Source organism: Tupaia chinensis, unplaced genomic scaffold, assembly GCF_000334495.1.
Source record: "Tupaia chinensis unplaced genomic scaffold, TupChi_1.0 Scaffold000054_1, whole genome shotgun sequence".
NCBI classification, from domain to species: domain Eukaryota; kingdom Metazoa; phylum Chordata; class Mammalia; order Scandentia; family Tupaiidae; genus Tupaia; species Tupaia belangeri.
In genome coordinates, this window is record NW_006159512.1 from 2,384,668 (window position 1) to 2,398,789 (window position 14,122).

A 14,122-nucleotide genomic window follows, 5' to 3' on the forward strand; every position below is an offset into this window, starting at 1 on the left:
ATGATATCACTAATAATAGTGGCAGAATTAGGAGTAAAATCTATCAATTAAACATCAGCTTCTGAATGTGAAAAATAGAGGAATAAATGGACTAATTATTATCCAATATTTCATTATCTAATTCCAGACACCCAAGGGCCTATAAGATTGGCAATATCTCATGTCGTTAAGTGTCTCTATGCTCGATTTCCACTGCTAGCAATGCTGATGTTAAAAATCTCACTACTTGGGCCAGCAGATGGCATGGTGATCAAGGCACTGAATCCCACATGGCTGACTCTGTAGTTCAAGTCCCAGACCCAGCGACTTGAAAAACACACCAGGTACCTGTGCATGGGTGACCAAAATCCCAAGAAGAAAATGGAGAAGAAATTGTGGCATGACTCTTCCCCTTGGATGGTGATTTCTCACTTTTCCTTTCTCTCTCTCTCCATGAGTGCACACTTCCTATAGCAAAAATAATAATAAAAAATAATAATAATCATAAATTTCCCACTACTCTCATTACTACACTTCGAGTAGTGTTGTGACTAAAACCCCTATTATTTTATTCAAATGACCTAGGTTTTCTATGACAATAATATATTCTACGAAGAAAAAGATCTTTGAGGGCCTTTTGAAAGATCATAATTTCAAATATGTTTTTCTATTTTTCAAGTCACAGCTTAAGATAATGTTGATTTCCTTATTAAAGTATTTTGAGTAAGACTGTATTAAAATTTGTCTAATACCAAGCACAATGCCATGTTTTATTGGATGGATAACTAATGCTACTTAATGATGTTGAAATCACTTGTAATCATATCAGGGGCCAGTCTTTTCATCCTCCATTCACCTTCTCTCCCCCACCAGACTTCTGTATCAGAGACAATTTACACTTGTACATTTCACTCCATAGCAAAGTTCCTAGAGCAATTTAGTTCCCTTAAACTAGCCACATATTAAAATGATTGAGGATGTGAACTTTCCTAAAAGACTTTGCTCTAAATCAAGGTAAGTGTGCATTCCCTTTAAGCTAGAAAACAATAAAGTCTGGGTACTTTTATAGGATTATTGAGCCCATATTTTACATGAGACTTTCTTATATTTGGATACCTTCCCACCTTAGTTAAGACAAACAAAAGTTGAATTTGAGATCAGCCCCAAATTTTGCAAACCAAAAGTTACATTTGCCTTTTTCTCATTTTAATACTGACAACCCCAAACCATCAAATGAACTGCTCAGTTTTAATGGGCATAAAAATTTTGTTTTCTGATATCCAAGTGTCAGATTAGTTTTTGTCCATAATAAACATATCTGCTGAGGTAAGTGACTGTAAAGCCTCCCCACAAAGACATCACAGGAAATTTAAATTCAACTAGTTTACTTTAAGGGAAATATACCAGGTTGGTGGAAGACACAGATAGTGTACTCCAGGCCAGAAGAATCTGGTCTGAAGGTCTAAAACACAGTGACCATGTTTTCAAGTTCTAATGTAACACTTGTAATAAGCACTTCTCCCTGGATTGAAATCAGATTGCATTATAGCAAATGTAGATAAAGGCAAAAACCCTTGAAGAACCAGCACAGGTAGAAAAGGTTATTTTCCTGTTTTACCTCAAGGCTGGTTGGTCCAGCCCTGGTGGGTAGTGGTGGATCTATCCCCAAGCCCTGGCAGTTAACCTTGCAGGCCTTCCAACTACCACTGTCCTTGCAGTCACTGCAGCTGTCTATGAGGCCTGGCTGTCATCACTGGATGGATCTCTAGGCCACTGGTACCCAGAGCACTTGGGAAAGTGAGGGTCCAGGCCCACATCTTAAATACCAAATCAGGCATTAGAATTTGGAGAGACATACAGCTTCAAATTGTACATGATCCTTGTTTTAATGAAAACATGTTATAATAGTGTTCTATTGAAATCCACTCTTGTCATTGGGGGATCTGGCTAATACCTGTCAGGTGAATGATTCATGTGTTACCTATTGGAACTATTGTTCTTCAGAAGAAAGCAATATTCAGAACATTACACGGAAATATTTTTCAAGTTACACTGCTCACTGGGATACAACTCAACTTGAAAACTGGTTGATCTATGGAACAAATGTCTAAAGAGTAGCTGTAGGATAAGTGTCACAGAGAATTGAAATCGTAGCCTGATTGAACAACAACAAACAACATAGTTCCAGTCAGTTCATTTCCACACAGACTAAGGGTGAAATGAACTAGAGGCTTTTAGTCAGAGTGTGAGTTTCTTCTGAAGTAAGCAATTGTTTGGGGGTAAGAAGCATAAAGTGAAGAAAGAGGTATTCATGGAAAATTAGAAGTCAAGAAGGTATCTATTTACTGTGATTTTTCAGATTAAAGAACAATTTTCATGTTTCAGAAAAGGGATTGTTTTTGAGACATATTTTTAAAAGCAAAAATAGTTACTAACATCATCCATCATTAAAAATAACTAATGACATGTAAAACGCAGAAACTGGGCTTTGGTGGAGAAAATGGCATAAGAGGTAGAACGGCAATTTGAACCATCAGAATTTATATACTTTATCTTTCAGTTTAGGACTGCCTTTTTCCTCAAGGATTGGAATACAAAGCTAAAAAATTCTCTGAAAGGTAAAATGATTTCACACTTCTCTTTTCAAAAAAGGAATGTTTCTGGGGCTGGCAGGTGTCATGGTGGTTAAGGGCGCTGGACTCCCACATGGCCTACCATGGTTAAAATTCTGGACCTTTTGGCTTGCTTCCTCCCTTTCCCTCTCTGACTCTGTCCCTCTCTGGTCAAATTTAAATAAATAAAGTTAAATAAGATAATTCTTTTTAAAAAAGAAATGTTTCTAATGCCAAATATTCATTAAATGATCATTCAAGTACATGGTCATTTAATGCTATATTTTCATCTAATTCCTTCATTTATTTCATTAGAAAAAATAGAGAAGAAGTAAAAATGAAATATGAAAAGTATCAAAATCATTCATGCCTATTTAGCTGATCTCTTAGGATTTAAATATGTGGCAACATATGTTGGATAGTTTTTTAGAACATCTATGCCAAGTGTATGAATAAAGCAGAGACAACATAAGATTAGACACCAATTCCATAAAATAAAAAAATTGATACTATAGTAGCCTACTTAGTAAGAACCTAAGTAGTCTCTTTAAGCATGATGGGTGCACATGCAATTAAGGAATAGATATAAGAAACATGATAGATAAAAAACTAAAACAAATGTTTAAATCTTTAACGGTGAATATGAGCAAAAATCAGGATATGAACCTTTTAATTATCACAGTCATATCTTAAACCAACAAAATTTCCTAAGGTGGAAAAACCTAAAAATGCTTAAAAGCTTTTCTTAGATAGTGCGAAATACTCTCAGAGTCCTCCGAGGGTATCTATAAGATATCTGTAAGTCCTTGTTAGGTGTCTGAACAGTTACAAGAAAAAATGACCCACCTACAATAAAATGTCATTTATCAAGATTTGAATGGCTAAGATGAAATTAAGAGACCAACTTACATTAATAAGTTCAACCTCCCAGATTTTTTTCAACAGGTCCATTGATGTGTAGCCATTAATTAGAAAGGCTTTGGTGTAGTCACCCAGTTCAATAGAATCCAGCCACTCCGCTACAGAGGTGGGATGGTAGCCATCATGACCAATGGGTCTCATCTGAAATGAACAAAATCACATTAGGATTAATTTTAATTGTTTACTTTGTGTTCCAACAAGAAAGTGTATCTTGTCACTTGGAAATTTATCTGATAGATCTTTCTGGATGAGGAAAAAGAAAATACTTTATGCACAATTCTAAATCATTAATAATTTTCACGCTGAATTAGTTTTCAAAAATACACCCACAAATTTCCAATTTAGATGCTAAATGAACTCTATATTTGAGAGAACTAAATATGTCAAACTTCTGTGATTGCCATCATTGGTATTCTGTTGGATGGAATTTAAAATGATGTCAGTTGAGTGGTATCAAATTCAATACCGAAGGCACAAGGGACGGTAGTTCCAAAATATAGAAGATAATGCACAACATCAAAGCATGTGGAAATACTGCCCAGCTTACACATTCAAACAGGAATCATGCTTATGCCAAGACATGGATTGTAGGTAGTGCAAACATGCTGGAGAAACAGACTGCTGTGGTAAGCCAGTGAAGAAGAGGCTTTTGGGTGTTTTAAGATCATGTGTTCTGCATCGACTTTACAGCATGTTAGACATGAATAGAGAACTTGCTGGCAGACAGGCTCCTATTTTTTGTCATCTATATACAGAGCGATTTTTTTTTTTAAACTTTAGGAGAACAAAGAAGTGTGACAGCGACATAATGTTTCTGAGTTTAAATTGGAGTGTGAAAGTAATTTAAGCAAAAGGAACTTCTGGGTTTAAAATTTTGTGTGGATTATTCTAGTCCTTCAGCTTTTATTTGAAATTTGAGTTGGATTTGTAGTTCTTGGGTATCGAAGTAACTCACTTCCCAAACTGGTGCTGTTTTGCATGCCACGGCATATACCTACTGCTTCCGTTATTAAGGACAGCTGGCACCTCATCAACCTGATGCGAGCCTTCACTGAAATTCATGATGGGAATAGCAAAACCGGGCAAAATGCAACATAGATTTTTCTTTTCCTTCAGATTCTAGGGAGATAAATATTAATGGAAATCCATATGATTCTGATTTGTGAGCAGAGAAAAGATTAGTCTGGGCATCAGGGAATCAGATTTTAATCTTAAATATGTTAAGCTTTCTGTCACTATGCAGAGTTTTCACTTTTGAGATTGTCCTGACTCCTTCACTTTAAAGTTACTTTTTCTCCTTTCCTCTTTCCTGTTGTTCCACTTCCCAGTCTAATTTCCATCTGAGGTTTCAAGGTCCCCTACTTCAGAGTGCAATTCATTATTTGCACTGGAGTCTGAACTGCATCAGACTTTCATATTTCACTTTTACATTAACTTACCTATTTTAGCTACTCAGTAAATGTTTACTCATGTAACACTCAACTCAGTATTTCTTACACAGTAGCTACAAATGTAAATGAGAACTCGGTGTTTGCAAAATGAAATTTAGTGGCATTCACAAGATACTGGATGTTATGTATATGTAAAATGGGAGACTAGGATCTCAAGTGGAGGGCCGAAGGTATTAAGTGACTTTAGATTTTACTAGATGTTATGAAAATATTGGGGCTATGTGTATTCATTCTCCAGGGATTAAGAGGTAGTCGAACTGCTATTCTAACGAATCACTTTACCCAGATTGTCCCAGTTATATGAAAATTACTGGAGAAAGGGAAAGAAGAAAGAAAGAGTGAATCACTGGAGTTGAAATGAACAGCCTGGCAGGAAGGTCTTGCAGTTAGCTGACCCAAGCACCTAACATAGTTACCCAAGCGGCTGACCACCAAGCAGTGGATACTGGGGACAAACTTAGGGAGTCGTGATGAATCCCTCTGGGAAGAGAGTCAGTTGTGCCATATCAGGAAATTGTGCTGTGGGGGTCCTACAGACTGCCCTCAAGCACTCACACACACTCCTTCGAGAGAGCAATCAGTAGGCACTTGCTACACAAGGATTGTGGAACGGTCTGTGCTCACTGAACAATCTCAGGGCCACGAAGTAAACCTCATTATAAAGAAGTTTGCCTTTCTCCCAAATTCTCCTTCTTTTCTCAAACCAACGGATTAGGATCAGATGAGAAAGAGGTACCAGTCGTTTGGAATAAGCCTAAACTTGGAGTGGGGAGGTGTTTGAAGGAAATAAGATTGGAGGAGGTTTAAAATGGATTTGAACTGAATTTTCAATAATTTGTGATTGGATAGTTATTGGATATGTCTGAGACAATATTAAGAACTAGTACAGACAGAGTCGACTGAATTTATTTAAATGTAGGGATTGGAAAACAAAAACACAACAAATCAGTATCTCACTGAATGCAGACTGCTCGGTAATGTGATTACTCCTAGACCAACCTGAAATGCAAGAGAGGGAGAAAAACATTGAGGCAGGGGTGGAGGATGAAAGGCAGGGACAGGAGAAGAACAAAATTGAAGAGACCCTGGAAATGGCTATGTTAATGTGTGCAGAGGTTGTGTTCATCCATCCACTTATTCGATCAATATTTAATCAGTGCCTATTCTGATGAATGTTGTGGAAATAGTAGAGAACAAAATAATCACAGTCTCTTCCTCATGGAAATTATAATTCTTAATTAAAATATGTGAACAGATGACCAATAAATTATGAAGGCTTGCATACCTGAAGAGAGGAAACCATTAGAGCCAAATGAAGTTACAAAATTAACTTGACACGTATTTAATGATATGCAGAATGGTTACTGTGCTGCACAATGATTTCTTCCAAAGCAATTCTCCCATCTGTTCTTTTATTTTTGTTCCTACTGCCACTGTTTAGGTTCTTGTTAGTTTTGCAAAAACTAATGCAATAAGCTTCCACTTGGCCTCCCTCTTTTGGTCCAGCTTCTATCTTACTATCGTGTTTTCTTTTCTTTTCTTTTCTTTTCTTTTCTTTTCTTTTCTTTTCTTTTCTTTCTTTCTTTCTTTCTTTCTTTCTTTCTTTCTTTCTTTCTTTCTTTCTTTCTTTCTTTCTTTCTTTCTATGTAAATTTATTTATTTTTAAAATTTGACCAGAGAGGGATAGAGTAAGAGAGAGAAAAAGAGAAAGAGAGAGAGAGAGTAAAAAAAGCAAGCTGCCAGGTCCAGGACTCAAACCACATTGGCCATGTGGAAGTCCAGTGCCCTTAACCACCACACTGCCTGCTGGCCCCCTAAAAGACAACTCTTAAGTCAACTCTGGCATATAAACCTGAAGTGACTCCTTCTCAAGAAAGCCTCAAATGTCCTATTCCAGCATTCAAGGCCAATTGAGCTCAACTTAAATCTTCCACTACTCTATATGTGTATCCTAATAAATGTGATTAGACACTTGTATTTGCCTAAACAGTTCATTAAATTGCCAGATAGTTCCTCAACATGAACTGCAGTCATATCTTTGCAAATATAATGTTTTTATGCTTGGAATGCTTTGACCCTATTTCCTGGAGTGATTTTTCCAGGTCTGGCTTCTCTTCTTAAGCTCTAAGACACAAGTTTCTAACAAGTTGTAGGACATCTCATGTATGTGATGTTCTGTAGGTATCACTACAAGAAGTAAAAAACAACATTATCACCGTCAGTTCAAAAACTGACTCTCACTCACGCTTCCTACCTCAGGTAATGGGGATCTATCACTCCATTGCCCAAGTGAAAGCTAACACATCATCTTACTTTTCCTCTGTTTATAACCCTGACAAGACACTACTCTTTTACACATACCATATCTGGTATTTACATCCATATACTGTGTTTCTATATCCTTTAGTCAATCAGTTCCAGTTATAGAGTGCAGAAACTCTGTATATATTAAGTGGGGGCATACAATGTCTCTCCTTCATAGCCTGGCTTGCTTTACTCAGCAGTAAATCTTCCATATTCTCCCACTTTCTGTCAAAAGCCAGGGTTTTATATATATATATTTTTATGACTGAATAGTATTCCATAAAGTATATGTGCCACAGTTTTTGTATTCATTCATCTGTTCATGGGCATTTGGGTTGCTTCCATGATTTAGCAATTGCGAATAGTGTCGCAATAAACATTGATGCAAACACTTTTCCTATTAAGTATTCTTCTGTCCTTTGGGTAGATACCAAGGGAGTGGGATTGCTGGATTATATGGTAGTTCTATTTGTAGATTTTTGAGGAATCTCTAAATTCTTCTCTACAAAAAACTGCTTTTTTTTTTTTTTTGAGAGGTTTTTGCTATAGGGCATGTGTGCTCGCCAGACAGACAGAGAGAGACAGAGAGACAGAAAGCAAGAAATCACCCCCCAGGGGGGATGGCCACGCTGCAATCCCTTCTCCATTCTCCTCTCGGGATCTTGGGCACGCATGCACATATGCCCGGCATGAGTTTTAAGCCACCAGGTTAGGGATGCGAACCGCAGTCGACTATGTGGGAGTCCCGTGACATAGCCATTACGCTAACTGCTGGTCCCCCAAAACTGCTTTTTTTGAAATTAAAAAATATAGTAAAAGATCCACAATTAATAATTGTAGTAAGCTATATATCATCAGCTAGGTGCTACCTTATAGTGTATTCATTCTACTCAGAATTTCATGCCTAAAGTCAGACATATATTCATAGATATATATGTATAGATCAGCTGAGCTTGCTATTGAAAGTAGTTGGATTATTTAAGAAATTTTGTGAATCAACAAAATGTGGGGGGGGAGGAATGGAAAATAACAGGAGAACTGAGATAGTGTGGGAGGAGGGTGGGAAATGGCAGAGGGTGAGAAATAGGAGGAAAAAAATATATATGAAACTAGAAATGGAAAATTATTGACAATAACATGTATGATTTAGCCACTAGGCAGTATGTTCTGAGTGGGAAATTACATTTTGTATGCTGTGACAATGCTCAGTGAATGAATGCAAATTAATTAATTAAAAACAAAAATATTAAAAAAAGGAAATAAAAATAAATAAATTTAAAAATATATTTCTAGATTATTTATAATATCTAGGACAATGTAAATGCTATGAAAATAGTTGTTATGCTATATTATTTAGGGGATAACTCCAAGGAAAAATGTCTGCACATGCTCAGTACAGAGACAAGCACTGCAAGTCTAACTTCATAGTACGTATTAGCAAACTTGAAACATTTTCAATCTGCGGTTAGTTTGAATTCACAGATACAGAACCACGGATACAGAAGGCTGACTGTACATTGCATTGTCTCTGCTTTTGTAAAGCCATAAGTTTTCACATCTGTTGTTGTTAAAGAAGTTTCATTTCCTTTAACTGCATTAGTTGGCATCTTTTTGTCAATCATACCACCACCCCCATGTGACAACTATACAAGGGATAAGGAGGAATATGTAGGAAAACCACAAGTTTCTAACTAGGATACCTGGGTACCTCATAGTATTACAAAGAAAATAAGGTAGACTGGGAAGACAAAAATAATTTTGAGACATAAGAAATCAATGATGCTGCAGAACAGCATTTTAAACTTGGAGGAGAAGACTAGGGGGAAGGAAGCATAACCTTTGGCATCAGCAGCAGTGTGGGCAGGTGTATAACCTTCAGTAAACTACTCATCCTTCCTAAGTATCCATTTTCTGATTAGTAATGTGAGGGATAAAAAGAGTCTCTAACTCTGAGGGTTTTCATACGTTTTTAATGAAATAATGCAAGTGAAATTTAGCACAGTTCTTGGCACATAGAAACACTCAGTAAATCAGTTATTTTTAGCTGAAGTGGAGCTGAAATCATGGGTGGATAGGACTGCAGAGGGTGACCATGTAGTGTGAGAAGAGAAATGGCCTGAGAATAAACCAACACTTTTCCATAAACAGGGAAAAAATAAGAATTAGACTCAGGAGACAAAAATGGAATGGTTGAGATGAGAAGGGGGGGAAACTGGGCTTCAAGGAGGGTGTGGTTGCCAGCAATGGGATGCTGCAGGGAAGTCTAACAGGATGAGGAAGGAGAAGGATTTGTGGAATCTGGTAAAGAGGTCGCCAGGGACCTTACTGAGAAGGGCACAGGAGCAAGGTCCTGGGGGTAGAGTCTGAGTTAGAGAGGAGGAAATGGAGAGCACAATCTAAACTCAAGGAATTTGCATGGGGAGAGAATAGAGACAAAGATTTTAGCACATACAAAGGAATAGGCATGGAAAGGGGTAGGAAATGAGGACTCAGGGTTGAGGAAGTTCAGAGTCATAAAAGAATGTGTCCAAAAATGCACTGGAGGGACCAGCAGGTAGGGTAGCAGTTAAGGTGCTGGACTCCCACATGGCTGATCACAGTTCTAGTCCTGGACCTGGCACCTTGATAATCACACTGAGTGTATGTGCGTGCATGCCCAAAGTCCCAAGAGGAGAATGGAGGAGAAGGGATTGCAGTATGGCCATCCCCCTGGTGGGTGATTTCTCACTTTCCCTCTCTCTAGCTCTCTGTCTCTCTTTGATGGGTGCATGCACTCTATCACAAAAAACTTAAAATAAATGCACTGGCATTGAGGGGAAAGAGCTTGCCTTTTGTCTATCTTGGAAATTATAGAGAGATACTAGACTCACTGGGTTAACAATCTTTGTGCTAAAACACTGCAAGTGTCTGGAAGTTACTTAACTTTGATGTGGGAGTTGGGTGCTTGCATGTGAAGTGCACATGCAATCATCAGGTGAAGGCCCTCATGTAGGCAAAGGCCTCCATTGCTGTGGCATGCCACTCCCTAGACGCAAACATGCCAAGCTCTCATTTATGTACACCCAACTGTGCCACAGGCCTGATGTGCCAGGCTCAGCTACTCACACTTGCCATGAAACTACAATGGATTGTGGCTTCTCATTTCCCACCTGGATGTACTTTGCACTCTCAGACTTCCTGCCAGATATGGCTTTTGTAATACAGGCGAGGGCTATCGATGGGTACCTCCCTCTATTTCGGTTTCTTGTTCTGGACTCTCCTGCTCTGTCCTGCTGCTAGCTAAGACTTGGACTGATAGCAGCCCTGAAAATAAACCAGGACAAGCAGTACAGGCAGACAAAGTGCTGCCAAGTCCAAAGGCGGGTCTACCAGGTAGAGTGGGGATCAAATCGCTCACAGGCTGTGAGACCTGGGCTTAGATATCGCTGTGCTGTTTCATCAGTGGCTCTTAAAAGACTTATTGAACATGAAAGAGAAAGACTGAACCACTGACCATGGGGCCCCAGAAAAAAGTGTCTATTCATCATCATCTAAGTGCTATCAGTGCAACTTTGCTGAGACATGTCTACAAAATGGATAGTGCTATTTGTGGAAAGAACATCACCCAACAAACATATGGGACTTTAAAGAGCCTAAAATGATTTCATATACATCGTCTCATTTGTGAAGGGTTTTAGGTGACCTTTGGGGAAATGTCCTTTATGGAGTTTGAGAACTTGAGTGTTTCATGTAATGGTGTTCCTTCTGCGGACATTGAAAGGATTAATACACTGTGACTGCCATTGGAAGCAAAATGTGATAAGGCCTCTGTGTTGTACATCTGTAGTGAGGAAGGGGACACGTGTTCAAATAAGTCTGATGCATGAAGCCTCTGTTTAGAATCAGACTCTGTTATGGATACGATTTTCTTTTTTTTTTTTTATTTTTAGAGTTTTTTACTATAGGGCACGTGCACTCGCCAGACAGAGAGAGACAGAGAGATAGAAAGTGAGAAATCACCCCTCAGGGAGGAGGGCCATGCCGCAATCCCTTCTCCTCCATTCTCCTCTCCGGATCTTGGGCATGCATGCACACACTCCCGGCGTGAGTTTTAAGCCACCAGGTCCGGGACGTGAACCGCAGTCGACTACGTGGGAGTCCAGTGACATAGCCATTACGCTAACTGCTGGTCCCATGTATACGATTCTTATAAAAGAATAGAGAGAAACCTAAACCCTCAGAGCCAAGAGTATTGTGTCTGGATGCCATTATGGACTTAAACTGTGGAGGAGCTACTGTTTTTCTCACCATGAATTAGGCCTCGCTGATTTAGGGTCCCTTGAGTGTTCAGACACTTGAAGATTTTTCAGCTTTAGAATAGAGCAAGAACAGTAAAGGGAATGATAACTGAATATTAGTTGGCACTGTAATTTTTAGGGAATAAAGGGAAAGTAAAGTCCTTTGGGATATAGTATATTTTTTAAGAATTCGTTATTTAATTTTATTATTATTTTTATTTGCTAGAGGGCATGTGAGCTCACAAGGGAGAGATGTAGAGAGAGAGTGAGAGAAAGAGAGGGAGAGAAAATGAGAAAGCAAGTTGTCAGGTCCGGAACTCAAATCATAGTCAGCTATGTGGGAATTCAGTGCCTTAATCGCCATACCACCTGGTGGCCCCAAGGAATAAACAGTCTTTTAATGTCCCATGATTTCTAGCTCATGAATAAGAGAACTGATTTAAGGGTCTAGTTCAGGGGGTACTGAGGTAACCCTAATTTTAATGAGTCTTAGATGATGGAGTAAACTAGAAGTGAAATGAAGGGCAACAATGAGTGCATGAACAGGCCAGCCCCATAGCCCGGTGGTTAAGGGAGCCACATCCCATATGGATGGCCATGTGGTTCAAGTGTTGGCCCCAACCTCAAACATTTGGGGCCCCTTTCAAGGGTAATACATTTTTTTTTTTTTTTTTTTATTTTTAGAGTTTTTTACTATAGGGCACGTGCACTCGCCAGACAGAGAGAGACAGAGAGATAGAAAGTGAGAAATCACCCCTCAGGGAGGAGGGCCATGCCGCAATCCCTTCTCCTCCATTCTCCTCTCCGGATCTTGGGCATGCATGCACACACTCCCGGCGTGAGTTTTAAGCCACCAGGTCCGGGACGTGAACCGCAGTCGACTACGTGGGAGTCCAGTGACATAGCCATTACGCTAACTGCTGGTCCCATGTATACGATTCTTATAAAAGAATAGAGAGAAACCTAAACCCTCAGAGCCAAGAGTATTGTGTCTGGATGCCATTATGGACTTAAACTGTGGAGGAGCTACTGTTTTTCTCACCATGAATTAGGCCTCGCTGATTTAGGGTCCCTTGAGTGTTCAGACACTTGAAGATTTTTCAGCTTTAGAATAGAGCAAGAACAGTAAAGGGAATGATAACTGAATATTAGTTGGCACTGTAATTTTTAGGGAATAAAGGGAAAGTAAAGTCCTTTGGGATATAGTATATTTTTTAAGAATTCGTTATTTAATTTTATTATTATTTTTATTTGCTAGAGGGCATGTGAGCTCACAAGGGAGAGATGTAGAGAGAGAGTGAGAGAAAGAGAGGGAGAGAAAATGAGAAAGCAAGTTGTCAGGTCCGGAACTCAAATCATAGTCAGCTATGTGGGAATTCAGTGCCTTAATCGCCATACCACCTGGTGGCCCCAAGGAATAAACAGTCTTTTAATGTCCCATGATTTCTAGCTCATGAATAAGAGAACTGATTTAAGGGTCTAGTTCAGGGGGTACTGAGGTAACCCTAATTTTAATGAGTCTTAGATGATGGAGTAAACTAGAAGTGAAATGAAGGGCAACAATGAGTGCATGAACAGGCCAGCCCCATAGCCCGGTGGTTAAGGGAGCCACATCCCATATGGATGGCCATGTGGTTCAAGTGTTGGCCCCAACATCTTGACAGAACAAAGGAATGGAGAAAAACAGATTGCGTATGAACACACCCCACTGGAGGGGGCGTGCTTTCTCCTTCTCCTTGTCTATCTCTCTCTGGTGATCGCATGTACCCTCTAGCAATTAATAAAAAAAAAAAAAAGAATGCATAGGTAAGAAATGCTTTTTAAGACACATGAGTGATCAGCTTCTAATAGCACAGAATAGCCATAAAAACACTGACTTAGACAAGTCTAAACTCTAACCATCAGAGACAGGGGGCACTCTTTTTGGTAAACAGCACTGGGATGAGCACAGCTTAAAGCTGCCAACACAGACAAGTTCTATAAGTCATGGTTGGGGAAAAAGTGGTAACAATAGCAACAACTACAAACAATCTCTTTATCTCTTTGTGAACAGTGTAAGTAGACTGTTAGTGGGGCACTGGTCTGATCAGCCTCATCTGTGCACATGGAGAATGACTGTCTGCAGTGTCACTTATGAACAGTGACCTGCCATGTAAGATACACGTGGACATGTGGATGGAAAGACCAATAGAACCCCTACACAGTACACATGGAAACACGGTCCTTGGACTTGAATTATTTTAAGGATTGTATAGTACTTCTCTCTGAAGCTTTTGGTAAAAAGAATATATATATGTGTGTGTGTACATGTATATATAATATATACATGTGTGTGTATATACATATATATTATATATATAATACATATATTAATTCAATAAAAGAAAAAGTTTTTACCATCTTTTCATTTCTAAAATCCTTGTTGAGATAATGTTGACCCTGGAGCCCTTTGTCAAACAAACATCACTATTTTTTTCCGATTTATTTCCTGTTGCTAAGCTCTTTTATGAGGCAAGGACTCAGATGAGAGATGAACAGAGGATTTTTGTAACTAGAATAAGGTGCTGAACAATGCTCA

General features: G+C 38.9%; 1 protein-coding gene across 13 annotated transcripts in view; it reads right to left on the reverse strand.

Moving 5' to 3' along the window:
- The window catches only part of ANKS1B (ankyrin repeat and sterile alpha motif domain containing 1B), a 1,163,098-nt gene that overhangs the window by 334,332 nt on the left and 814,644 nt on the right, over positions 1-14,122 (reverse strand). For all 13 annotated transcript variants that reach the window (XM_027775658.1, XM_027775657.1, XM_027775654.1 and 10 more), the window contains one exon: positions 3,501-3,653. In XM_027775658.1, the coding sequence (XP_027631459.1) occupies positions 3,501-3,653 (153 nt within the window). The remainder of the gene's footprint in view (positions 1-3,500; positions 3,654-14,122) is intronic.